Raw genomic sequence first — 26,275 nt, 5'->3', positions numbered from 1 at the left:
CCCGCTGAAACGCAGTTACGGGGCCGAGAGGGAAACCGAGGCACCGCGCCAACGTTCCGCGAAGTCGGGGCAGAGGGGAGGAGGGCGAGAGAGTTTGCCGTGTTCATACCGAACCGACACTGGACTCGCCTCTCCCCTCAAGCTCGTGCCCTCACCGGATCCAGTCGCTGAAGTGGCCTTCCTCGGTTCAACTCTTTTCCTCTTCTCTCACTCGCTTTATTCTTCTCCCGCTCGCTACACACACATTTAATCGACATTGAAGTCTCTGGGGAACTCTATCCGTTTCGCATTTCTTCTCGGTGATTAGAGGCGGGGATAGACAAAGGGGCATCTCATCGGGTTCATCTCATTGGGGGGTTTTTCTTCATGATAAACACACACACACACACGCACACACACACACACACACACACACACACACACACACACAACCACACTACACTTTCACAACAACTGGCGTATACGGACAAATGGGAGGGCATCATTGCATTGCGGGGAATTTCGTTTTGATATCACACTACTTTGGAAAGGACACGACTTAACACGGCGTTTTGGGAGGGAAGGGACCTCGGGCATCTACCACGACCCGGTTGAATTGGATTCCGCTCACCATTCTTATTACCATATTTTTCCTGTATGAATACCACTGAGGAGGACACATGGTCTTACCTAGATCTTGCTTTACACGTTTTCATTTAGAAAGAAATATGGCCAGTCTATCTGGTCTTTTCCGATATTCTTTGTGTGTTCCAGATTGCAGTTGTAATGTGACATTGCCATCATCAACCGCGATTCGCCATCACGTCTCTTTTCGCAATTTTCACGATAAGCCTGAGCTGAGAAGTGAACCATGGCCTTTATACGATTTCTCATTCTACATATTTCTACATTCATCACAACAAGCCCCCCTTCCCTCTCCTAGCTTACAACTTGGAAGCCAACACAATACCACCATCAACGGTAATAGTGGCCCCCGTCACAAACGCACCCGCCCGTCCACTCAAGAACAAACACGCGCCCGCCACATCCTGCGGCGTACCGATCCTCCGCATCGGAATCTCTTCTTCAATAGTATCGCGCATCGTCTCGAGCGTCGCCGCCATCATCTTGCTTTCAAAGGGGCCGCAGGCGAGGGTATTGCTCGTGATGCCCTTGGGTCCCAGTTCCCTCGCCAGCGCGCGCGAGAGGTGGTGCAGTCCCGCTTTACTTGCGCTGTAGGCAAAACTCGAAATGAGCGGGACGCGGAGGCCGTCTACGCTGCCGATATTGATGATGCGCGACGGGTCAGACGGAGAAGAAGCAGCAGCGGACTCGAGCAAGGGCGCAGCGAGTTGGGTCAGGGTGAAGACGCGCTGCAGATTCAGCGTCAAGAGTTTCGTCCAGGCGGCGTCGGGGTAGGTTTCAAAGGCGTCGCCCCACGCCGCGCCCGAGTTGTTTACGAGGACGTGGAGTTTCCCTCCCGTTTGTCGGGCGAGCTCGTCGACGAGGCGCTTGCAGTCGTCTAGCTTTTGGAGGTCGGCTGGGATGGCGTGGCATTTGCCGGGGCCCTTGGCGGTGAGGGCGGCGGCGGAGGCGGAGCAGGCTTTGGCGTCGCGGGAGGAGATGTAGACTGTTGCGCCGTTTGTGATGTAGCCTTCTGAGATCATGTAGCCTATTCCTTTTGCGCCGCCTGTGACGAGGACGTTTTTGTCCTGTTGGAGAGGGGGAGGTTAGCTTTCTGTATGTGATGGACCTGGGAATGGAGGAGGAGGAGGAGGAGGAGGGAGCTATGGGTACCTTGACGTTGAAAAGCGATGCGACATCCATTGTTGCCGATTTCTTACTATTTCGAGATAGATGCTGAGTTGGTACAGTAGTTTGCTTTGAGAAAGGTCAATTGACAATTTGGAAACAACCCAGTCGTGTTCAAAGAGGACTGCGAAACGTAGATGTAGAAGAAAGGGGGACAAGGGTACAGGAGCTTTCTTCGGCTGATGTGAGTGAAGAGAGGCGAGCTGTCGGTCGTCTGAGCTTCCCCCAGTCGCGATAAAAGAACGAGCCGAGGCTCACGGTCATTTGGAGGGGTCTAGGCCGAGGGCGCGTCCGCCCCCGATAAGGGGTACTTTGCTTGCTACCCCGGACTACGCTGCGGGGAAAGTACATTGCATCATTTTCACCACGTTGTGAGCTTTAGGTTTTCCTTACATCCTGCAGAGTTGTACATTTATATCATTTGTGAACCTGCAGTCTCAAGATGATTATTGAACGTATCCTGTTCAAGGGTTCACGAACCTCGTATGATTTGTGCATTCGGTAATAAGGATTACTTATCTGGCCAGTGAAGAGGAAGAAAAAAAAAAACTATGCTAATCTGCCGAACGTGGTTGTTCGTCTCTACTTGACTATCCCGTCTGCCAAAAGTCTATTGTCATGGTCATCCGATTAAACCGCAATCCACCAACGCCATTGCTCAATTTCAAATCCTTTGTTCCTGTCGAGTTCGGGGTCCCTCATGCGGCTGATGTCGATGATTCATCTGCATAACCATACGTAGCACGCACCACCTGCGTACAACCATTTGAGAGAGGTTGTACAATGGTATGGCAACGCCAAACCTCGCCGATATTCCTTTAGGCTCCCCGAAATGACGACATTCCCCATGTAACATTATTTACGACGTCGACGACCTCGGGCTGCGCTTCCTCATAAAAGCCGGCAACCTCGACGACTTCTCCCCGCTCTCGGTCGTGTTGGTCGTCTTCTCCGGCGTACCGTTCGCCCCGCCGGCACCAGCAGCAGCAGCAGCCTCCCTCTCTTTCCTAGGAGAGCAGCAGCAGCCCATAGCCATGTGAAGAATAGCAGCCAAATCGACGAGGGCGCTGGCGAGCCACATGAAGACGAACATGCGCACGCCGAGCACGGCGTTGATGTTGAGCTCGGACTGCTGGGTGAGGGCGATTTTGGCGCCGACGCTCATGACGGTGCCGATGATGGAGGCGACGGTGACGAGGAGACCCGTGAGGCCGGCGAAGATGGCGATGGGGAGGCTCCACCAGCGCGAGCGCATGACGAGCGGGGTGACGATGAGGAGGGCGGCGGCGAGGGAGATGCCCGCGATGAAGAGGCCGAACATGACCTGCTGGCCGATGCGGAGGATGTTGAGGATGGTGCTGACCTCGGAGGGGAGGGCGATGGTGGCGCCGGCGAGGAGCTCGTTGGTTAGGATCTCGATGGGGTTGAACCACCACATCCGCTGGGGTGTTGAGCAGTACGTGACGCCCCTGGGTGATTGTGTGTTAGTTACGTTCCTGAAGCTCTGCGTGTGGTTTGAGACAGCTGGGAACACTCACTCATCGTTGTAGCCTTCACAAAAGTTCCAGAGACCGACTTGGTAAAAGTCGTGGAGTCCCAAGCTACGCGCTACGGAGTTGAGGAGGACGGCGTTGGCCGAGGAGAGAGGGATGATGTCGGAGACATCGAGTTTGAAGAAGTAAATGTCAGTGAGTACGGGCTTGATGGAGGTGTTGCCGATGATGACGAGGATGAGGAAGATGATGGCGATGAAGTAGCAGACGGCCGCCGTGATGGCGCTGTTTCGGCGGACCTTGGCCATCGTGAGGTTCGGTATTCAAAGGTTGAGCAGCCTTGAAGAGGAGGAGGAGGAGGAGGAGGATTGAGGTCGTAGTGGGAGGGCGGACGTGGCACCAGATACTGGGACCTGGGGTTGATGGAGTACGCGGTATACGGAGTATCGGTTCCTCTCTCCCCAGATATCTCACGTATGTGTGTGTTGGCGAGGGCAAGATGACGCGGTAAGTTACCCAGAGCTCTCTCTCTACCAATGCCGATGGTCCGGAGAGGTGACGAAAAAAAAGGGGATCAGAGACTCGGGGGATTCGACGTGTTGAGCTATCTAGGCGCGGCCGTAGGTGCTCAAGAACACTCGTCCGTAATCCAAGGGAAAAAAGGCGTCCCAAGCTAGGTAAGGGGCTCTTGCGCGAAAGAGGGAATCGGCCCTACGTGTGCAAAAAGGTTGGCGGAGCGGGGAGGAATCGGGAAGCCAAAGAAGGCCCAAAGACGGATAATGACGATGAGCGTCAGGAAGGCTAGCTCGAGTCCACACGGCAATTTTTGGTCTGGTAGATTGGAAAGAACAAAACAAATGATTCCAGACCAGGCCAGGCCGGGACAATAGATTCGATGGAGCGAACCCCCTGGCCTCTGGAGCCCTGGTGGTTGGTAAATACGGACAGGGCGTCAAGACTCAAGGCAGAAGCAGGGCCAAGACACCGGAGCCAAACGTGGATGGATAGACAATTACCTTGCTCCGTAGAAAGAGAGACGAGAGAGAGGATCAACCGAGCGGGACGGGTCTGAGTTGGCATAAACCCAGGCGTATCGCTGTTCTCCGGGGGGTAAGCTCACAGGAGAGGTTGAGGATGGCCCAGGTGTTCCAGGGGGTCACTGACAATCGGACAGGGAGAATGACGTCGTAGCAACCAATATCTTTTTTTTTCCCTTCTCTCTTTTTTCCTTTCTTCCTGCTGCTGCTGCTGCTGCTGCTACTGCTGGTTTTCTGCAGGTTTTCTGCATTGGATCATCCCAGCGTTTTTTTTTTTTTTTTTTTGCTAGCGGCGCGCCACGGCTAGTGGGGTCCGTAGTGGGACTGGGCGTGAGGTATTCCTGGTTGTGCGGTGGGGTCCATCCACCCCATGTTTCCAAGCTCTCGTTCATCTCCATTTCGTCTGTCACAGACTCACAGTCACTCATCTATTATCACGGAGAAAACTTCTTCAAGTCAGTGGATGAACAACACAGACTCTCAAGTGACGGCACAGACAACAGAGTACAGTAGTCGATAACCTTACAGCTCACTGCAGCAAAGCCATGATCCCCCTCCCCTCGTCTCGGGGCTGCAAGACGAAGAGAAACATCAAGTCCCATGGCACCACCGCGAGACCAGATAACCCGTACTCCGTACGTCAGTACCATTCTCCGTCCACAATAGGATGATGGAGATCCAATGGCTTTCAGTTTCGGGTCCCGAGGGGCCGTCTAAACGAGGTCGCGCGCCCCCCGTACGGATTCCCGCAACCACCCCCCATCCCCATCCAGCACCGCCTCCAAGCCTCGACGAGTCCAGCCAACCGGGCCGTTGTGTCACTCTCCGTGGCGGGCGATCTGTATCATTCTGTAGGATCTGTAGCCCTCCCCAGCTGAAGTGGGATCATCACAGTTGACAGCGGTTACTAAGAGAAAAGGAAGTTCGGCAAGCCACTCTAAATGCAATAACCACAACAACAACGACCCAACAATAGCAGACCACGACCATGAGGCTTCAGCAAACCAGGTGCGCAGACGCCGGCTGTGTGAAATGAGATTCCAATGGGTGGATCGTAGGGTACCTACCTTGGGACCGCTTTCTCCTTGTTGCACCATCGACCCGACTCCCGGGCCCCGTACGGATGTCCCCCCGTGCCGCCCTGTCCTGTCCTGTCCTGCATCTTTGATCTTCCTGGCTGTTCCTATGTACGGAGTATTCAGAAATCCGTGTATATTGCTCGTCACTTTGAAAAGTTAATACTCATTGCTGCTGCTAGTCCAAGGAGTGCGGCCCACGGAGGGGTGTCGAGGTGTTTCTCTTCAGGGACTACGGAGTACTATGGATACAGAAATAGTTTTAAAATTCCCCGTCGTAGCATCCAACAAACTTCCAAGGGTACGGAGAACACGATCCCAGCAGGACCCAGATGTCTTGACCTAAACAAACGAAATGAGGATGGGCGGCAAGTGTTGAGCCTAAAACTCTGTTTTTCTTCCCTCTTCCATCTTCCTGATCTTCCTCTCAGCCGCATTATGATGGTCATCGATGACCCTATTCCTTTTCAGCTTTCCGGGGTTTTGTTTTTGCAAACATGATGAACCTTTGGGTTTCTTGATTCCAAGAACTCCGTAGCGGCAACAGGACAAACGCAGGGCCATCCTGCACGCGCGTCCCAGTCTCCGCCACGCCGGCACAGGAGCCGGTGATCGCCAGGGATATCCGTATAGGCCCTGGTCCATGGCTTCTGCGCTGTCCTTTGCCGCAAGCCACAGCCGCAGATATGCAGTACCTAGGTACGCTGCTACCCAGGTAGGTACGGATAAGATGGAACGGCGCGTCCATGACTTGATCTGCTGCCCATATATGGTTGTGTTGTTGGGGGGGGGCTTCCAATCAATGTTTTTCAGTCTCTTGACAACCCTCTCGACATGCCAGTCACCGTCACCTGGCTGCTGTTTTACTCAAATGTGATAGAGAGAGTGCAGTGACATGACTGCGTGACCCTGTCGAGCTGGAGCTGCCGATGAGATGACCAGCAGGGTCCCGGCACATCCCCCAGCGATCCTCGCAGCAGCTTCCGGTGGTGGTGGGTCGTCTCAATGGGGCTTTGTGCTCCTGGTATCCACTAAATGGGGCCGTTACCCCTGCCAGTTTGGCGGTAGCGCCGTATGGGCCCTGGGCCACCCCCCACTCCCCCCTCCAAGCCTCAAGGCAAGCTGCATCCAGACGGAGAAAGAAATGTCTGGGCCACCCCAGGAAAAACGAGGAAGAAAATACACAAATATTATGTCATAGCCAAAACGGGGCTTCAACTTTTGGTCCGAAGTCTTGACAATTGGCACCCAAAGTCCAAGGAAAATAGTCAGCCTCTAGACTCTCGTTACCGCTGGCGCAACATTGGCAGCGAAGCGCACCTTTCCTCTCATGTTCTCATGTGAAATCTCAACCTTCCGCCTCTGCCGTGCGTGACGAAGAGCAAAGACACGACACGAGAAGAACAAACGCCTTTATACTAGATACCCTAGCGTGCTTCTGCTTTTTTTTCGGCGGTATTTGCTTGGGGATCGTCATCGAAACTCTCCTCGTCCGATAACCGTTTTTTGACTTCTGTCTCCCGTTCTCCCGTCGTCCCTCGCCCAACTCAATTTCTTTCCCCGAGGGGCGCACCGTGGTCACTGCGTCGTTGCTTGCCATCCCAGACTCCCAGACCTCGAATAACATACAACCCATCTCGAGCCCGACAACCAAACCCCCCCCTCCCCAACCTTACCATACACTCGGGAAACAACACCACAACTTTCCCTTCTTTCTCGCGGCCAATCCACCAACAAAGTCCTCCCCAGAGAGGCTGCCTCGCCCAGCATGACAGGACCTCTCTTTGCCCTCTCTCTCGGGCTTCTATCCCTCTTCACAGCTCAAGCCGCAGGTCAGGATCAAGTCAGCACGAGCACCTTCACCCTCTCCAACACCGACGACGTGACCTTTCTCTCGGGAACCAAAACAGTCGCAGTCACCCAGCCTAGGACGCCAACGGGCCCCTACGCAACCTACACCTCGAGAATCACCCTCACCAATGGTGATCTTTCCACCATGACCGGGACCATGACGGTCACCGGCAACGTCACCCAGACCACGACGAATTCCGTCGGCCAGTCCGTCGTCATCATCTCGGGCCAGACCTCCGTCGTCACCTCCACCATCACCGGCTCCGATGCCAATGCCACCCAGAGCGAGACCGCGCCCGCCGCCCCGACAAACACCCAGCCCTGCAACAACTATGTTGAGTTCTGCGACCGCAAGTACAGCAACGTCACCGAGGTCGGGTGCCACAACTCCCCCTTTGTACGCCCCGGGAACTCGGCCTCCAACCAGGCTCTCGATGTCACGAACCAGCTCAACGACGGCATCCGCTTCCTCCAGGCCCAGATCCAGTGGCCCACCAACGGCACAGTACCGCACTTTTGCCATTCTTCCTGTGATATCCTCGATGGTACGTTTCCTCCCCTATGAATAACCTCATCACCTGCAGAGCCGCAGCTAACATACACCACAGTCGGTCCCATCACCGAATGGCTAACCACCGTCCGCGAATGGGTCGCCTCTCACCCGTACGACGTCGTCACCATCCTCCTCGGCAACGGCAACTACTCCACGCCCGACCTGTACGCCCCCTTCATCGAGTCAACCGGAATCCTCCAATACGCCTACCAACCCCCTTACCTCCCCATGCGCCTCGAAGACTGGCCCACCCTCTCCCAGATGATCCTCGGCGGCAAGCGCGTCGTCATGTTCATGGACTACATGGCCGACCAGCAAAAGTTCCCCTGGCTCCTCGACGAGTTCTCCCAAATGTGGGAGAGCCCCTTTGACCCCATGGACCGCACCTTCCCCTGCACCGTCCAGCGCCCGCCCGACCTGTCGCAGGAAGCCGCCCGCGACCGCCTCTACCTCATGAACCACAACCTCAACGCCGAGTACAACATTTTCGGGGCCTCCATCCTCGTACCCGCCGTTTCGCTGTTGAACTCGACGAACAACGCCACCGGCAACGGCTCCCTCGGCGGCGCGGCGCAGAACTGCACCCGCGACTGGGGGTTCCCGCCAAAGATTCTCAATGTGGACTATTACAACTACGGCGACCCCGAGGGCTCCGTCTTCCAGGTCCAGGCCAAGATGAACAATGTCACGTACACGCGCGAGTGCTGCGGTAAAGTCACTGGTGCGTCGCCCGGCCGGCCGGCCGCTTCGGTTCTGGTCTTGGGTTTGGCTTTCGCCTGCGCACTGCTGCTGGTTTGAGGTTGACTTGTAACTCCTAATGTCTTTTTTTTGATAAAATTTCGGTTTCACACGATGAAAGCATGTCTGGCGTTTTGGGAGGATGTTTAATGCATAGACGGATTACATGGAGGACCGGTGGATATTTCACTCTGTACAGATTGTGTAATTGTCTGAGGGGCTAGGTTACCTGAAGAGGAGATGCTGTCATGCAAGGCTTTCACCACTGCATATAAATTACAACCACAATATAACTCTCCAGAAAGTTAAGAGTTGTTGTCTGTTTCTCACTTTGGTGTTGACAACTCTCTCGGAGAGATGTGTTGCGGGAAGCGGTGGCCGAGTGATAGACTGGGTTCTATTGTGGTGAAGGAGAAGTGAGATTCATCTCATCGACCTGGTCCCACGACACCTTGTACAACTGAGGACTGAGCTTCTAGCAACTTACAAAAGCCAGACTATGAACCTTTCACTAGGTGAATCTGACGATGATAAGACTGAAGGCTCTTCCTAACATTAATCAACCTCGCGACTCCTGTTCTGTGAGACACTGAGGATGACATGTAAGCATTTTCAGTAGAAGCTCTCTAGTTTCTCCCCACTTGCATCAAAGGGAACTCAATCCACCGTGAGCTCTAATGTATGCAACGTTCAGAGCTATCTAGCCTCCCAACTACCGAGGTGGGTTGAGTGAACCCGGATTCCCGTCATTTTTCTTTGATTCCTTTTCTCTCTTTCCTTTTTTAACACTCTATTTTCCCCGTCGTTTACACATGGTCCCCTCCCTGCCGTCCTCGCGAGTATCGGTAGCTTCGTTTGACCAATCGAGGAGGATGTTGGTTGGGATATTGAGGGGGGGGGAGAGAAGGGACCCGAATGTCGATTTATTCGGAAAAGAATAATCGTAATGACCTCTCACGACGTGGCCAATATATAACTTCTTCTCTCCTCTCTTTGATCAATCCAAAACTGACGAGAGTCTAGTGGAACACGTCTACGTGGGGTGGCACCATCCTATATCCGACAACCAAAATAATCATAGAAAGGAGGTATGATTCAATAAAGGAGATGAGAAAAGCAGAGGGGGGCAATATCATACCACACAATGTCCAGAGATACGGACTGGGCATCAAATCACCACCAAAGTGCAGGATAAGAAAAGAAGTAGACGAGGAGGGAAAAAAAGGGGAGACTCTTTCGCCAACGTTCTCATCCGTTGTGACCAAAGACCCCACGAGTCCAAGGCTTGACGTCCGAAGCATTGTCTACTTTAGGTATACGCCAACTCCAAAGGGGGAGAATACTCGGAAGAATACACACCCCGACCCAGGTCTCGCCTCGCCTCGCCTCGCCTCGTACTCAAATCTCGCTCCATCCCACCTCAACCAAGCCCAATCGATCCCCATGGTCGAGCGGTATAACGCCCTGGTCCGTTGATACAGAACTTGGTATGAAATCTTGACAAGTCAAAAACGGATGGAGGATTTCGTAGGGGGTCCAGTTTCGAATCTCGAACTGGGCGCCTGAGCTTTTTGCCTTTTGGTCCTTTTTCGTCCCTTCCCTTTTTTCAATTGCTCTGTACATAAAGGTACCTACTTCCAAATTATGCTCCAAGTACTGACTCAGCCTGGGGTGGGTGTGCAGTTTTCCCTTAAGATTTTGTCCATGTGTATGTAGTATTCATCCAGGATCTAAAGCCTCACTCAGCCTTCATCTGGTCCCACCTCTCGATACTCGATACTTCAATACTTCCTGCATTACTCTGCCATCTCCCATTTCGCCCATTTCACCCATCTCTCCAAGTGCTGGAGGCAGAATAGTTGACCTTTTGCTTCTTTACTCCGGCAAGATCTAGGCATCTGAAGGTTACCCGTCACACATGACGGGTCATACCGACAGCATAGAACGCATCACCAGACCTTGCAAAGCCGATGCCACCAAGTGATTGAAAATGTATTTATTTGTGCAGCGGCTTCGTTCCGCCCAAAGGGGGGCCGACAGGCCTATGTAGACTTAAACCCTTCCTCTGCCGCATCAGCCAATGCAAGAACCCCCGCGAAAAAACCAGGACAGTATAGTCTCCATTCCCACTCCAAGACGAAGCCTGACGCCAATGATATGATCGTAAGAAACAAAAAAAACAAAGCGCACAAGAGTGGAAGGGGAACGCGTCTTCTAATAATTCACACAAGGGCAAAAGGGGAGGAATTTGGTGGAGTACCATCTGAGATTACCCCTCAAAAGCCTGTACAGCAAAGCAGCGTTGAGGCTGGCTCATAAACACCAGACTCTAGAAAGGCTGGGACTTGGGGATATCTTCGATGACGTCCTGTAAGGAAACAAAGGCGCCTGGTCCGCCGTTTTCCCGCAAATCGTCAAGCAGTACGCTCGTCTGGGCGTAGACCTTTTCGAGCGCAGCACGAGAAGATTTGCCCAATGATACTATTTACGTTAGTAACGAGGCAACACGCATCCGGTGTCACTGAGACTCACATAGTATCGCGGAGTTGAGCTCCTCTGCCACCGCGAGTCTACCTTTCCTATCCAGCAGGTGTGCAACGTCCTTCTCCTTAAGCGGGTTCGCGTAGGCAAGGAGCGCGTAAATGTCTGCAAGGTGCTTCGTCACCTCCCGCCTAGGATCGTTCTTGAACTCGGCGTGAAGCTCCTGGCCGTAGAGCAGAGTTGCTATCTCTAGCTCGTTGATATCGACAGTTGATTCGTTGGAATCTTCAGTGTCCATCCGATCCCACGTGCCGTTCTCGTTGCCATTGGCGTCAAGATCCATGGCTTGGGCGCCTAGATCACCGCCTTGACCGTTGCTCTTCTTGGATTCTGACGAAGCCCTCATCTCGGCGGCTGTTCGGACCATCTCTATGAACTTGCGACAGCGAAGCCGGAAGTAAACCTGCTCGTTATCCTTGAGAACTTGGGGGTAAAAGGCGTTGGTGTGCTTCAACGCCCTATCGATGTCGCCTTCTAGTACAGCTCTCCTGATTCCTGCATCTTGTTAGCATATGGACGACCTCCTCACCGGAAGCTCGACTCACTTTGCCGCTTATTGGCATGCTCGTCGTCCTTAACATTAATTCCTTCGATGGGAGCATTCGGGTCAAGACTGAGTGCCTTCTTTTCTGCGTTGATTTCCTCCGCGAACGCCCTTGCTGTTTCTACATAACCGTCATGCTGCAAGAATTGCAGGACAAGCGCCTGTATCAGTTCTGTCTCGTTCATTGCTGGTGCTAAGCTTGCTGTACTCGTCTCCGAGATCTCTCTCTGGATGCCCTCCTTTTCTTTCTGTTATGGCGGTAAAATTAGTGATGTTCTCCCCAACAGTGACGAAGATGATATGTACTGCCATCACAGTAGGACACCACTGTCATGCATCCGTAGTGGAACACTGTGGCCGCAGCTCTGCGGCCGACAAGTGTCAACCGCACGGGTTACTGCATAGAGCAGCATGATCGTAAAATGATACCCAAACGACAGCAGGTTCTGAGAGTAGAGGCAAGAAAAAAACAAAACTGACCGTCATCATGCCCTCAATGTCGAAAACGAAGGGTGTTTGGCCAAAGTTGACACGAACATGCTCTCCTGACTTCTTAAGACCGACCGTTGGGTAGAGACTGCTGCCCTTTCCGATTTCACGGAAAGCAGTGCCTAATGAAATGAGTCAGCCATAAATAGGGGTGAGAGACTGAAATGCAATCTAGACATACCCAACATGTGGCCGTTCTTTGTGAAGAAAGCACAGCCAGTGCGAAAGTTGACACCACAGCCGATCACATCAGACGCAGTGAACGGAGGCCCATAGTTCTTACCGCCATTCTGCCCAGCGTAACAGTGGCCATCGTCGCTGTGGTAGCCCCACGAGTCCGGCTCCCAGCCAGGAGGTCTTGAGAGGGCCACCGTCTTGGCTGAGAACCCGATGCCAATCGTCATGCTAACAAAATGTCAGAACACTTGCCAGGGATCCTGCAACAGATACCAAAACCTACTCATCCCGTTTGCCAGACAAAACCTGAACCTCGAAGTAATAGATACCGCATTGTGGAGGCATAGGGTTGTCTGCACGTATACTGAACGCCTCGTGATCCCGCTCCGTCTGGCCCCGAGGCCCAATGTACCGAACTTCGAGCCCGTCTGAAAGAATATCGAGAGCACCGTACTTGTCGTCCCTATTCCACCTCGTAGGTAACGGGGTAAACGCCTCATCGTCCTCGAACGCGGTAGCCTTCTCAATGACGTCGTAATTCACTCCTCGATGGGAAGTTGGCTTGCTGTGAAGACTGACGCTGCTCGCGCTTGTCGTCAGGTTTCCGCCGGGCTGTGCCTGGGCCGTTTGGGACTCCTTCTGCGCCTGTACCTTTGCAAAGTGCGCCTCCTCTAGCCGCTGTACGTATGTCGATCCAGTCAAATACGATGGCACAAAGAAACCGCCGTGTCCACTTGCGCCGCCTGATCCCCCATTCTCGCTTGACGGGTTCGCCATGAACATATCAAAGACCCTCGAAAAGGATGGTAGGTTGTTGGCACCCCGCGACAACCGCGCGGACGCGCCGTTCAGACTGGCACCATTCCTGTCTGCGTCCATGTCGCCGCTCCTGCTCGAATCGTGGTAAGCCGAGGCCGGCTCGAAGGTGATGTCGTCGGAGTTGTTGAGGATTTGGGAGATGACAGAAGTTCGGCCGGGGTGGGAGAGGTAGGGCGGGTTATAGTTCGGTGGTGCACCGGAAACGACTGAAGCGTAGGAGAAGCGGCGCGGCAGAAGACCAGAGCTTCCCGTAGGTGTGTTTGATTCTGTGTAGTGTGCAGAACCATGGAACGGGTTCGTCATGGTGAGGGGTCGAGGTTCGTAGAGGGGTCGACCAGGTCGCGCACCCGTGACGTCTCGTAGGTAAAGAGGAGCTTCGCAATGCCACCGAGAAGCCGCAGTCCGAGCTTCTTAGGAAGAGTATCCGGTGGCAGGCGTGTCTCTGTCTGGGTATCGAGTATTGGGGTCTCGAATGGGTCTAAAAGGGTGGTCGGTCTGAGTGACGGGACTTTAGTCGGGGGTCCAAGGAGCAATCGGGTTCGGAATGGCGTGCTAAGACGGAGGTTCAGATCTGTCGAGAGGCAACTACTATGATGTGGTGTGGAGATGGTTTGCCGGGTAACGGTGAAGTACCTTGGTCAAGGTCAATTCCGGCGTACCAAAGGAAGTGAAAAACAGCCGCGCGAGACGAGTCGTTCGTTCGGAAGGGGGTGGCTAAAATGCGGTGCTGGATAGTTCGATTATCATGATAACGCAGTGATGAGAGATCGGAAGATGGGGGTTGAGTGAGGTCAGGTCGGGGTGCTATCGCTGTGTGGAGACGTGAGCGGCACACAGGTGACAGCGTGAGGTGAGGTACCGGCAAGGAGCGGGATTGCTGGCGAGGTACCTTGGTTACGTGAGGTCGGGGAAGAGCAGGCCAGGCAAGGTTGGTTGGTGTTGGTGGAGGAGGTGGTGGTAGTGTTGGACGGAATGTGTGGAGTGTGTAGGTACGTGCGGTAGCGATGCGGTGCGGTGCAGTGACGGAGGTGAGGTCCAGCGCGCGGACAAATGATAGGCGCCCCCGGGTCAAGACTGGAGAGGGCCTGGTGTGCTGGAGTGTTTGGCTGAGGTGCAGTGGTACTCCGTACTGGGCTGGGCTGGGCTGCTTAGTTAGGTTGGCTTGGCCATGTTCCGAGCGTGTCCCACCCGTCGTCCCAGTGCAAAGACGCCGCTAATACCTAAGCATGGAAGGCATAGACAATCACGAGAGCAGGTCACTGTTAGAGGCTAACCCGCCAGTTGAGGCGCCGAACGGGATGGCCAGTCGCAGCTGGACGCAGCCGCAGGATCCCCCCTACTGCAGGCGAGACTTGTCAGGGATCATTGGCACGGTGCTATCGGTGACTAGCTTGGCCAGTCACTGTGTAGACCGAAGAGTCAAGAGTGTGCCCGTGGACTGTCGATAGAGCAAGGTATGTTCCGCTTGTCTTGGAAGCGAAACACGCGGCTCCAGAAGGAAGCATCTCCGGATTGCGGTTGGCAACATGACGGGGCTGTTTCTGCAGGAACTGTTCTCATGTACAGTAGATATCCAAAACTATGTGAGCATAATGTTCGATACACTGATGAACAAAGAAGCCCTTTGATAAGGTAACCGAGGCGTTCGTTACAAGCCGGGCTCAAAGGATGGGAATGGGGGAGAAGAAACGTTGTCGTCATGCAGTGGTGCCAGGTGCCAGGTGCCTCAGTTTCCATCTAGGTTGTCTGGGCTCCCATGCTCCTCCTCCATTGCCGTACCTTACGTAGTAGGTAAGGTAGCTAGGTATCTTACCTTACTCAGCCGGATCCAACAAAGCTCGAGACGTGCGCTTACCTAATATCACGTGGCCAACACCAACCACCAACGTCCCTTTTCCCGGCCATCCTCCATCACAAAGAGGCAAACGATCTGGATGGGGGGGAGGGGAATCATGAAAAGGGAGTGACCAGTGCTTTTTCTCCCGCACACTCTTTCCCGAATGGTGGGTTCCCACATGCCTCGCTGAATCGCATCAGCAACGCCCATCCGTGCCTACCTTGCCGACCGTCACACCCGACGCGCTGGCCGAGCAGCAATCATCATCACGACGATTTTACGATGCACTCAATCCAAGTGAGCAAAAGAGTAAGACGCTGACCGCGCGGCATGGCCAACCAAGGGTGGATCAGTCGCCATGGTCAGTGCATACATACTCAAGGCACCTACCTGTCCAAGCCGTCAAGGTCTTCATCTTCCCCAACCAGAGCTCCTCAGCCGAAAGCACTTCGCATCCATGCTTCATCTCCGGCCCAAGTGGGACTTTTTACATCCGAGGGTCTCGGCACAGCCTCACCTAATAACCCAGCCGGCTCCTTTTACCGAGTCGAGCTACCCTCAATCACGATGCGTCGCACACTCAAAATTAGTTTAAAGTCCATGTACTACTTGGAATGGCATCAATTCTATGTCCGATGTTCGTTCCATTGCAAGCGCCAACCTCATAGTATACACTCTGTGCCTGTCCAGGCAAACGCCGTAATCCCCATGGCAGCTAACGCGCTGAACCATGATACCGTGTTTCCGTAACGCCAGCGGTCTCATGCCGCGCAATGAGTTTCGATCCAAAGACTGCATGGACCATATAAGCCTTGGCCAGATATTGCAATCATTTTCCCTCCTAATCCTTATAACTCCCAAGCTGTTCAGAACGTTTGTCGAGGGCCTTCCTCGACATCCCGACGTCCCAACGCCTCCCGACGAAAGAAAAGTCGCATGCGATGACGCTGCTACTAAGCAGCAGAGATGGCCATGGGGGCCGGTGAGCTTGCCGAAACGCTGCCGGGCGCGCTCCGCATCTCAACGTCGGCGCCGCTGTTGACGGCGCTGTTGGCGTCGCTCTTGATCTGATCATTTTCCTTGTTCTCCTTGGTGCTGCTGTCGGCCGAGGCGGCGGCAGAGTCCTCGGTGGTGGACTCCGGAACAAATTTGGGTGGCGCGGTCCATCGAGGAACCTCCCAGACAATACCTGTGAAGCTCTTGAGGACGAAACCGCCCCTCGCCCATTTGCGGCAGGGCTTGCCGCTTCGGTCGAGAGCCCGTAGACCGGCGTTGATTGCACCTTGGTTGGCCTTGGGGCCCAGCTTGTGTCCACCGGCACCGCCGCGGGCATTTGGGTCGATTGTTCCATCCTCACTATATGATGATGTTAGCAGGCATTCTATATAGGCAGTGTGCAATTTGGGTAAACATACAGTCTCGCCTTCTTCTTAGGGCCAGGCTTGCCGCGGACCTTTGGCTGTCCGTCAGGGCCAAGGCCATTGGCAGCGGCAGCACCACGCTTGATACCCTTCTTCTTGACTCCCTCGGTAGGAGGGCCCATGGAGGTGGGTGCTGGAGTTCCATCGCCAGCGGGCGTGCCGGGATTCGAGTCGGACGCAGTCTCGCCATTCGTGACAGCAGGGGCTGGCAACGTGGCTGATGTGGCGGGTGATTCTTGCGCTTCTTGTGTCTCCTTGTTTCCATTCGTTTCCTCAACGTCCATCTTGACGGGCGAGTCTTCCTTTACATAGCTGGGATCGAGGGTCCGCTTCAATTTGTCGGCGTCGACAGTCAGGGTGATAACGAGGCCGCCCTTGCCTCCATTGGACTTGCGGCGACTGACGGATGCGGTGGGTGCCATTTCGAGATGGTTTTAGGCGGGCTGTATGGGGATGGGTTGGGTGGTGAGGGCGAAGACTGATTGAACGTATGAAGGATGGGTGAAGAGGTGAAGTTTGGCGGCGCGGCGACAGGAAGCTTAGTAGGTAGTGATGGCTTTGTCGGAGATAGCTGCTTTGATGAATGGGGTGGCGGACGGGCCGGGCATCCAATGGGCCCCGAGTTGTGATCTGATGGGTAAAGGATTGGGCAAGGTTTTGGGCGGTGGTGGGTGTTGGGTTGGATTTTGTGGTGAGCGGTGCGGTGCGGGATTCTTCTGGGTGCGGTGCGTTCTGTCCTTGTCTCTCTCTCGTGGGTGGTGGCAGATTATTTCGCGTGGACGACTCGCACAGTCGACGGCGAGGCAAGGCGGTGATGGGCGATGGGCGATGGGGGTTTGGCGATGGATGGAACGGGAGGGTGGATGAGAAGATGGGAAGGGGGATAAAGAGAATTTTTATTTTATGGGGGAATCCATCTGGTAAGTTTGGCGTCTCATTTTCGAGAAAGCGCCAGAGCAGGCGGCGTGACAATAAACGGTTCTCATGCTGCCTGGGTTGGGTGCGCGGTGGTGCTGGGTGCGTGGTGCGTGGTGCTGGGCTCCCGTTTCTCTCCTCGCTCAAGACTTGACCTCCAGCTTTCGCTTCCTCTCGCGCACCTGCCACAGCGCCGCAGTTGTGGGTAAGCGAGTGGAAGATCCGACCAGTGACATGGGGGGGCCGTGGCCGGAAAGGGATGCACGGGTGGATTTTTCTCCCCCTTCCAGAGGTACAAAGGTACATTAATCCATCCAATCCAATCCAAGATCTCACTGAACAACAGTACGGATACCATAAGGTAGCTAAGGTATGACCTTCGTACTCCGTACTGCGTGCCTTGTTCAAAATCGAAGGAAAGCCGCAAGGCACAGTTTCGCCCTTGCCATCCATGGATCTTGGAACCATACGGAGTACAGGGATCATGTACCATTTTATGTGCAGCCGCCTCTCTGTCTAGGTGTCTGGGCAAGCACGAACTGGAAGTGAACCTCAAGGGTAGCAAGGCATAGGTCAGTAAGGTACGTACCGCGGCACCCTCCGTCCGTCGGCCGGGGGCCATCCACGCACCGCGCTCCCTCACGTCAATCCCGACACCAGGGCCAGCAAAACGTGGACTTTATCGTCCTTGCTTTAGGCCATTGGTCTGGTTTTGACGATGCGTGCGTGTAGAAGGCACGCTGGGCTGTCTGTCTCGCTGCATTTTTGCACCAGTTTCTTTAATTATTCCCTTTGCCCCCTTTCCCCATTTCGCCATCTGACCTCACCTCAGCAGGACATTCGGGATGAGAAGCTCAGTAATATCCACACCAGACACACACACACACACACACACACCCATCACACCTTGGGTTCCCCTCTTTCCCCCTTATTGCCTTCATCTCTTCTCGTCAGGACCATCTGTAATGATACCCGTCCTCTCCCCGGCCCAGTCCTTGACTTTTCCCTCACATTCTGAACATCCCCGTGCCTCAGGCGATTGTCTATCGTCTACCCGCATCCTCCCATCCATTCATCCCGACTGCTTGTCACAGCAAAGGCGAAACACTTTACTTTCGCACCTCGCGACAAGGTCCAGCGGTCTGTTACCCATTTGGGCAACGCTTGACTCGAAGATTGGCGATAGAACGCTACCTCTGCTTCTTCTTCTTCTTCTTCTTCTTCTTCTTCTTCTTCTTCTTCTTCTTCTCCACACAAGACGTCCCAGTACACCGGCCGATGATCCATGACCCTTTCAGACTTTATGTACTATCGCAGATTATTTCCCTCAGCCTTCAGCACCATGACACAATCAGCACTGCCGCCGCGCCGCCTTGGTTATTTGCATCTGGGTCATTGTCACGCCCCCCTCGTCGGCGATCGATGCATCACGCACCAAGCTCCCAGGCCATATCATCTTCTCACCTTTCCTGTGCGGTATTCCCAGACCAAGTAAGAGAGCTGCCAAAGGCTGCTGTTGTCGTCGTTGGTGCGAAAACGCCATGGAGAAAAAAACCACTGTGGGATCTACGGATACGGGTTGTCCGTACTAGTAGTGGTACGAATGGGTCGGCGAGCGAGGATCAAGGCGACAGAAAATTCAAGTCCCAAACTAACAAGTCCTCATCAGACCCGATGGGCTCAGGTCGGCGCTTGGCCGGCCAACTACGATACTTGTCCAGGTCAGCGGCCCAGAACTCTGAATTGGTGATGGCGACCTGCAGGCTCCCGGCTGAGCCTGGAATCCCCTTGGATCCCTCGTTGGGGCCCGAACCTTAGTCACTCTGGGATCTCTCTCGTCATCATTTCGCCTTCCAGAAGCAAACCGTGTCCGCTGCATCAGAAGACCATGGACGCCGATGGACAATTGTCAGCACACGAGGTGATGAGTTGTGTTTTAAAATTACTCTATTGACACGAGCAACCATGACAGGAATCCCTTGATGCTAGTGCACGTGGAGGAAAGTACCAGCAAAACGACTGCCAGGCCCATCCGAGATGGACGCCTTGCGACCGCCAATTGCTTTTGCACCAGTGCACGTTCAGATTGGACCCTCAACGGGCATTGATAAGAACGGCTGATCGCTGAAGGCATCCTCACAAGCCGCCTTCCTCATTTCGACACCGGGTAAGTCATCAAAGAGGTCATATCATGTCTCACGATACACTCGCATGGACTGTTTGGTCTGGTACCTTCTGGCATCAGAATTTCTCGCGAAATGATTATGAAAAGGCTTTTCATTACACCGGCTTCTCGACATACGGCGCGCAAGAAAACGTCGTGAGACTGGACCTCGGGTAGCCCTAATGATTGAAAAAAGGGGGCCAGCAAGAACTTCCCGCGTCTGCCGTGGCCTCACTTCCCTGTCATAAGGGTTCGAAAAATGCTTCTAACCCCAACTCCAATTCCACTTGGCGAGAGCCAATCGTGCTTCAGGATTCCAAACAACCCAACCCGACACCAGCAGAAGTGGAAGGCCGCGTGGTGCAAGCCAGAATGGAAATGAGGTCAGAGCTCAGCTCCGATCAATCCGTACAAAAACGTATAATGCCACACGAACGAAAGAAGAAAGACTCCTCCGTTTCACAGCACACCAGACCTGGTTATCGCCAGTACAATGATGGTTCCCAAATCAAAGTAACATTCAACGGCGTGTTTCTATCCTTCAACACCCCAGCAAGTTGTTTGAGCAGAGCATCCGATTCCATGAGATACCTGAGAAAAGCACGAAAGCCAACCCGCACAATCAGCACAATCAAGTAGATTGCCTCGTTTCACGAGATCCGTGCAGCCGGTGTCGAACTTCACCAACGGCATTCCCCGAAACCACGATTCATCCGGTCGCAATGGTCTCCCAAGGATGCTTGAGCTGCTCCATGTGCCTGCTGAGTGTTACCCGACAGCGGATTACCACCACCGACATGAAGCAAAATCCACATCGTCATCACAAAGCCAAGCTTGTGCTTGCGTCCTCGATTTCAACATTGCGCCTACAGCGCTCCACAACCAGGAAAGTATCTTCCGGCGGCGGCACATTCATCGCCACGGCCAGTCTAGACGTGCGGTTACCTACTCGATTCAATCATCCATTGTCTCCGCAGGCCAAGCAAAAGACGAAAGACATGGATAGTGAACCAGGCTATGGCAGTCCTAGTAGTAGGTTTGCCTGCTTTGGTATTGAACGGCAATTCTTGGAAAGACACAAGCGTTGTTTCCCCCTACTCACGGTCGCCGTTGATCCGTCAATGACCGAGGGATGATTTACCTTTGGAATGCATCTGCATCAGCGGCTATTGAATGTTCTCTGGAATGCGTTGCTATGTTTACATTGTGTGCAACGCCACCTAGCTATATCATGAGCTCGAGAAGTCTCGAGACCTTGTTTGAAAGAGAAACCATCTCTTACTCACCTTGAACATTCCAAGATGCATCTTATCAGCAAAATTTTATATGTCTGCGTCGCTTTACATGTCGCCTTCCGGGGCGCGTCCGGCGCAATTCTCCGGGGACGAACTAGCGATGCCGATTCCAACCAGCTTTCAGCAACTGATTTCCAAACTTTGAGCCAGGCCGCGGAAGATCTGAACAGTCAGCTGGATAACTTCTTGAGGAACTGGAACGGTGGTCACCGTAAACCCGATATCGTGGAAACTACAACAACTATCGCCAAGCGGCAGGCCAGCGGCATCTCGATTTCTCCGCAAGACCTTCAAGATCTTCTAAAGCTCATCCAGTCCATCGAGCGACAGTTGGCGGCGATCATCTCTGGCGGCACCACGGCTAGTGGAACTGTGGCACCGGCTCCTTCAAACACTGTCAACAACCCGGGGCCGGTTGCTTCGTCGACAGTGCAGTCCAACGTCCAGCCCACCGTCACCGGCAATGGTCCGGCCAACCCAGGTGTAAGTTCTCCTACCCCCAACCCCGTGCTGACGAACACAGGAGATGGCGGGCCACTCACCACAGCATACGGAACGTCCGTCATGACCGGTACGAGATGCAAGACGACGGTCACTCAGACTTTCACCGAGTATGTCTATGAGGACGGGACAACAGCCGTGCCTCGAGCTGGTCGATCGGTCGCGGAAGACGACGAGGCAGATGACGAAGAAGATGAAGAGCGTTGGGTCACTGCCACCATGCCTCGAGACACTGAAGAAGACGACGACTGGGAGCCTTGGGTCGAGTTCGACGGGACAACCACTGAGGAAGACGAGTCCGATGTGGGCTTCACGACGCGCGATTCCTGGATGGAACTGGGGGTCAAGCGTCGTGATCCGCTGGACGGGACCAGTGGCCCCGGGCTCCTCTTTGTTCGCGATGAAGAGGGGATTTGACGATCGGATGGTTTCTTAAGGTGGGACTCATCGCTCAAATGCGATGACCGCCTTGGCTCACGTTTCACAGTACACGACGATAGAGAGACCGTTGACGGATGAAGATGGACAACGACAGATTATGATGGACGAATTTCGGATAATGAGTTTCATGACTATTTACGACATTCATTTGGCATGAGAAGCATGTGGCACGAAGAGGATACGAGGCGAGATAGATGCATACACTGTTTTTTTATATCTCAACTCCCAGAGCGGCAACGGCTGGGAAATTCTTGGACCGGGTTTTGTGTATCGTCCCTTCAACAGCCGGCGGGCACACACCGGATGAAATTATTACAGAAGCACTCTCATTTCAATGCAACACTGCAGAATTTCCTTATCAGCTTAACAATTATCAGTCTCATTTATGTGTGAAACCTGTTAGCGTCTCAGTCCCCATGTTGAAGAAAAAAGAGTCCGGGACCGTGTGCCAAGAGGCCGGAACGGTTCCGGCCACGCCGGCAATAATCGGTCAATAAGTGGGGCTAGAGAAAGTCAATACTCGACCACCGCTCCAGTCCCCAGCGCGCCTGCACCGGACCTGCGAGAACCACAAAAACTCGGCATCTCCAACAACAAACGACTCGTCGACGCCCGATAAAGACATTTAGCTCAGGAAGGAAAAGGAAGGAATGCATGTAAGGTCATCAGGGTGTGATACGCGATGTGGGCAGAATCCAGGGTATGGCGAACCAGTGAGGTGCAGAGGCATTGTGCTTATCATGGCTGGGAAGGCGGGAGTGCAAGGGCTTGGCCAGCATGGAAGAGAGAAGAGGGTGGGAGCGAATCTCGGGTCTGGCTATCTAGATGACCCCGTGTGACCAGAGATTAGGATGATATGACAAACAGAAATAGCGAACGGACACGGCGGACGGGGTGGAGGGAAAGGGAAGGGGGGATTCGTGTCATGGCCGGAGGTGCACCCCCTCACTTGAGGCCGGAATCGATTCCGGCCACGAACTATATACACGGCGCCGAGTGGCGGGAGGGCAACGAAACAAACTTGCACTCCAACTCATTCAGCACCTTTGCACTGAGAAGCAACTGAGCAGCTCGATTGGAAATTATTTGGCATTTTTTTGCGAATTTTCCGCATCCTTTTACATACCCATCTCACTTACACGCATCTTATCGAAGCTCATCTGAGTCGACTTACACCAACCCAAAACTCTTCTGTCCCCTTGCCCCAGACATCAGTCGCACTTACACACACACAACCACACCATCATCATTCCGTAACCCACATACAACCAACCCGCACTTACACACATCTCCCCCAACCCATCCCAGACAACCCTATCCCCACGTTTTCGATTCAACCTTATCCATCACAATGGGCTCAATCGACTCCACCCCCTTCCCCGTCCTCGACGACCCCCGCGCGTCAGACACCTCCCTCCCGGCCTTCATGGTCTCCACCACCCGCGGCTTCCTGCCCCGCGCCGACCCCGTCGCCGTCCTACCCGCCGAGTTCGCGCCCCTAGAGGACATTCTCGCGCGCATGCCCGTCAAGAAGCTCGACGGCACGCCCGGCCTCCTGGCCTCCTCCAAGCTCGGCGAGACCGTCGACGCAGAGTTCCCGGACCTGACGGACGCCATTGACAAGTACAAGGACAACCTGCCGCTCATGAACGCCCTGTACCGTGACTACTCGTTCCTCGCGTCCGCGTACCTGCTCGAGCCCTGCCACGAGCGCTTCGTCCGTGGCGAAGGGTACGGGCTTGCAAGGGACGTGCTGCCGAGGAACATTTCGATGCCCATTGCCCGCTGCGCTGATCTGTAAGTGTTTCCTCTCTCATATGATGCTTGAGCAAATCAAATCTAACCTTCCGTTCTTCAAATAGCACCGGCTTCAAGCCATGGATGGAATACGCAGGCTCCTACGCCCTCTACAACTACCGCCTCGAGGACCCCTCCAAGGGCATGGAATACTCCAACATCCGCCTCATCCGCGCCTTCGAGCACGGCCTGGACCCAACCTCCTCCGAAGCAGGCTTCGTCCTCGTCCACATCGACATGGTCAAGAACACGGGGCCCCTCGTCAAAGGCACAATGGCCGCCCTCCGCTCCTCCGTCCCCACCACCACCTCGCCCACCAACCCAGCCCTGGACCGCGCAGCCCTCAACCGGGGCCTGTCCGAGGTCCTCGCCGCCCTGCGCAAGATCAACAACACAATGGAGACCATGTGGGACAAGTCCCGCCCGCAGAGCTACACCAGCTTCCGCACCTTCATCTTCGGCATCACCAGCCAGAGCATGTTCCCCAACGGCGTCGTCTACGAGGGCGTAAACGACGACAAGCCAATGTCCTTCCGCGGCGAGTCGGGCGCAAACGACTCCATCGTGCCCCTGATGGACAACCTCCTCCAGGTGCCCATGCCCGACACCCCGCTCACCGAGATCCTCAAGGACTTCAGGTCCTACCGCCCCAGCAACCACCGCCAGTTCCTCATGCACGTCAAGGACCGCTCCCTCGAAGTCGGCCTCAAGGACGCCGCGCTCTCTACAAAACTCTCCGCCGACAGCCTCGGTGCCGAGGAGAAAGAGGCTGTGAAGGAGTCCCGCCGGTTGTGGCTGCTGATCTTGCACCAGGTACGTGATTTCCGCTGGCGACACTGGTGCTTTGCGAGAGAGTATATCCTCAAGCGCACGTCGCACCCGACGGCGACGGGCGGGAGCCCGATCGTCACGTGGTTGCCGAACCAGCTCGAGGCGATTCTGATCGAGATGGAGGATTTGTATGGGGCCGTGGCTGGTGCTGGCGGGGAGTGGGATCTGGGCGAGGAGATGAGGGATGTGATGGATCTTGTTGCTAGGCAGAAGATGACGCTGAGGAAGGAGGTTGCCAAGTATTGTGCTGAGAGGGGGGTCAACACCGTTCTGCAGGGGAGTTCTTGATGGCGGTTGTGGTGACTGGTGTGATGGAGGGGGGGAGTGTTAGACAAAGGGAGTGATGATAAGCTGCGGGCGCAGGGTTACCGTAGAGAGGCGGTGTCATTTTGGCTAGTCTCTCCGGAAGCATATACAATTTCAAGTAAAAGTATTCTTTTATTCAAAACCTCTATAAGTGCCATCCCGTCGCCATGCCATAAGATGAATGCGACTTCAAGGAGGCGCAAGGCAACAAACTATAAACCTCGTCATTGATTCAACGCCGCGTCCATGCTCTTCCTCCACTCGGGGGCCTTCTTCCTCAGTGTCCAGACGCAGATATAGCCCGACACCCACGCAAAGATGCCCAGTATCGTGAACAGCCACCCGTTGCCGATGGCGTTGATAACGGGCTGCGCCGCAATCGCACCAATACAACTGAAAATGTTTCTGACAAAGTTGTTGACCGCCACGCCGCCGGAGCTCCGTTTGGGCATGAATTCAGTTAGCATGGTCGTGGCGGCGCCACTAAGCAACTGTTAGCCGAAGCCGGAACGGAGATAAGATGAAAAAGCGATAATCAGACATCATTGGTGAGAGGGGGCAAAAAGACTTACAACACGAGCATCGAGCTGGCGCCAAAGGTGAAGAGACCGATGCACGGCACAAACCAGAACAGGCCCTTTTCCACAACCCATCCGTAGTAAATAAGCGACGCGGGGTACACCGTCGCCGCGATCCAGATATTCTCGCGCATCCTGTCCTCGGGCAACAGGATCAGCTTCCCGTCGGCGTCGTACCGACCCGCCTTGCGCGCCTCCCTCGCCATGATGACATCGAGCCAGCGCCCTCCGAGGAGGGAGGCGAGGAAGTAGCCCAGGCCGGCGGGGAAGTAAAAGAGGCCGATGATGAGCTCGCTGAAGCCGTAGGGGGCCTGTGAGAGCGTCGCCTGAACGGAAATGTTCACGACGAAGAGAGCGCCAAAGGTGACGGCGGCGAACCAGACTGTTATGGCGACGGGGGGGAAGCGGAGGTAGAGGAGGACGGATAAGGGGTCGATGAAGGACTTTTTGAAAAAGGCGGCTGCTTTTTTGGAGTGGACTTTTACGGATTCGGTTGTTTTTGTACGGGACAGGGCAATCTTCTCGCCGCCCCCGTCTGATGCTTCTCGAGGCTGCGAGACCACGAGAGCAGCGGGCTTGGGACGCGCGAGGGTCTCGGGCAGACAGAACAGGATCATGACGAGGACGAGACCGCCGTAGATGGCGAGCGTCCACATGGTAGACTGCCACCCGAACCGCTGCGCCAGCGCGCCACCGATGATGGGCGCCAACAGGGGGCCCGTAAGGGGGCCGAGGTAGAAGATGCTCATGGCTCTGCCCCGCTCGCGTGGCTCCCAGATGTCGGCGATGGTGCCCGCGCCGACGGCCTGGACGCTGGCGCTGGCTCCGCCGGCGAGGAGGCGCATGACGATGAGCATTTCGATGTTTACGCTGACAGCGGAGAGGATGGAGAAGAGGACGAAGAGAGCGAAGGAGAGGAGGTAGATTGTGCGGCGGCCGAGGGTCTCGGAGAAGGAGGACCACCAGAGGGGGAAGATTGCCATTGCGAGCATGTAGAATGCTACCGAGAGGTTTGTGATTGTGGGGGTGACGCCGAATTCTTTGGACATTTCGGTGAGGGCGGCTTGAATGTTGTCAGTA

At 54.6% G+C, this 26,275-nt stretch overlaps 9 protein-coding genes across 9 annotated transcripts; 4 read left to right on the top strand and 5 right to left on the bottom strand.

The window, feature by feature from the left end:
* Positions 1–758: 758 nt before the first annotated feature.
* BDP55DRAFT_642754 (short chain dehydrogenase/reductase family) lies at positions 759–2,193 on the bottom strand. The gene is made up of 2 exons (XM_060573473.1): positions 1,777–2,193; positions 759–1,691 (listed from the first exon to the last, which is right to left on the bottom strand). Exons 1-2 carry the CDS (start codon positions 1,804–1,806, stop codon positions 924–926), a joined length of 798 nt encoding a protein of 265 aa, XP_060436140.1. The 5' UTR covers positions 1,807–2,193; the 3' UTR covers positions 759–923.
* A 457-nt stretch (positions 2,194–2,650) lies between these two features.
* On the bottom strand, positions 2,651–3,592 carry BDP55DRAFT_625969 (SUR7 protein; the record flags this gene model as incomplete). The annotated part of the gene is made up of 2 exons (XM_060571563.1): positions 2,651–3,260; positions 3,330–3,592. The coding sequence occupies 2 exons, from the start codon at positions 3,590–3,592 to the stop codon at positions 2,651–2,653; spliced, it is 873 nt and encodes a 290-aa protein (XP_060436139.1).
* A 3,573-nt stretch (positions 3,593–7,165) lies between these two features.
* Positions 7,166–8,599, top strand: BDP55DRAFT_539729 (PLC-like phosphodiesterase; the record flags this gene model as incomplete). The annotated part of the gene is made up of 2 exons (XM_060568057.1): positions 7,166–7,793; positions 7,857–8,599. 2 exons carry the CDS (start codon positions 7,166–7,168, stop codon positions 8,597–8,599), a joined length of 1,371 nt encoding a protein of 456 aa, XP_060436138.1.
* A 1,914-nt stretch (positions 8,600–10,513) lies between these two features.
* BDP55DRAFT_598910 (SPRY domain-containing protein) lies at positions 10,514–13,412 on the bottom strand (the record flags this gene model as incomplete). Its single annotated transcript, XM_060571027.1, has 6 exons — positions 10,514–11,020; positions 11,072–11,575; positions 11,626–11,872; positions 12,105–12,235; positions 12,295–12,518; positions 12,574–13,412. The coding sequence occupies 6 exons, from the start codon at positions 13,410–13,412 to the stop codon at positions 10,869–10,871; spliced, it is 2,097 nt and encodes a 698-aa protein (XP_060436137.1). The 3' UTR covers positions 10,514–10,868.
* A 2,487-nt stretch (positions 13,413–15,899) lies between these two features.
* Positions 15,900–16,789, bottom strand: BDP55DRAFT_625966 (INO80 complex, subunit Ies4; the record flags this gene model as incomplete). Its single annotated transcript, XM_060571562.1, has 2 exons — positions 15,900–16,302; positions 16,362–16,789. The coding sequence occupies 2 exons, from the start codon at positions 16,787–16,789 to the stop codon at positions 15,900–15,902; spliced, it is 831 nt and encodes a 276-aa protein (XP_060436136.1).
* A 3,379-nt stretch (positions 16,790–20,168) lies between these two features.
* Positions 20,169–20,582, top strand: BDP55DRAFT_625965 (uncharacterized protein; the record flags this gene model as incomplete). Its single annotated transcript, XM_060571561.1, has 1 exon — positions 20,169–20,582. The coding sequence occupies one exon, from the start codon at positions 20,169–20,171 to the stop codon at positions 20,580–20,582; it is 414 nt and encodes a 137-aa protein (XP_060436135.1).
* Positions 20,583–20,665: 83 nt separating this feature from the next.
* BDP55DRAFT_129085 (uncharacterized protein) lies at positions 20,666–21,793 on the top strand. The gene is made up of 2 exons (XM_060565496.1): positions 20,666–21,679; positions 21,730–21,793. Exon 1 carries the CDS (start codon positions 20,748–20,750, stop codon positions 21,657–21,659), a length of 912 nt encoding a protein of 303 aa, XP_060436134.1. The 5' UTR covers positions 20,666–20,747; the 3' UTR covers positions 21,660–21,679; positions 21,730–21,793.
* A 1,241-nt stretch (positions 21,794–23,034) lies between these two features.
* BDP55DRAFT_689466 (indoleamine 2,3-dioxygenase) lies at positions 23,035–24,599 on the top strand (the record flags this gene model as incomplete). The annotated part of the gene is made up of 2 exons (XM_060576743.1): positions 23,035–23,480; positions 23,546–24,599. The coding sequence occupies 2 exons, from the start codon at positions 23,035–23,037 to the stop codon at positions 24,597–24,599; spliced, it is 1,500 nt and encodes a 499-aa protein (XP_060436133.1).
* Positions 24,600–24,841: 242 nt separating this feature from the next.
* On the bottom strand, positions 24,842–26,244 carry BDP55DRAFT_540092 (major facilitator superfamily transporter; the record flags this gene model as incomplete). Its single annotated transcript, XM_060568090.1, has 2 exons — positions 24,842–25,100; positions 25,190–26,244. The coding sequence occupies 2 exons, from the start codon at positions 26,242–26,244 to the stop codon at positions 24,842–24,844; spliced, it is 1,314 nt and encodes a 437-aa protein (XP_060436132.1).
* Between the last annotated feature and the right edge of the window lie 31 nt (positions 26,245–26,275).

This window comes from Colletotrichum godetiae (assembly GCF_030913485.1).
Source record: "Colletotrichum godetiae strain CBS 193.32 chromosome Unknown BDP55scaffold_2, whole genome shotgun sequence".
NCBI lineage: Eukaryota > Fungi > Ascomycota > Sordariomycetes > Glomerellales > Glomerellaceae > Colletotrichum > Colletotrichum godetiae.
Note: the sequence above shows the minus strand (reverse complement) of the source record. Positions and strands in the feature narration are given on the sequence as shown.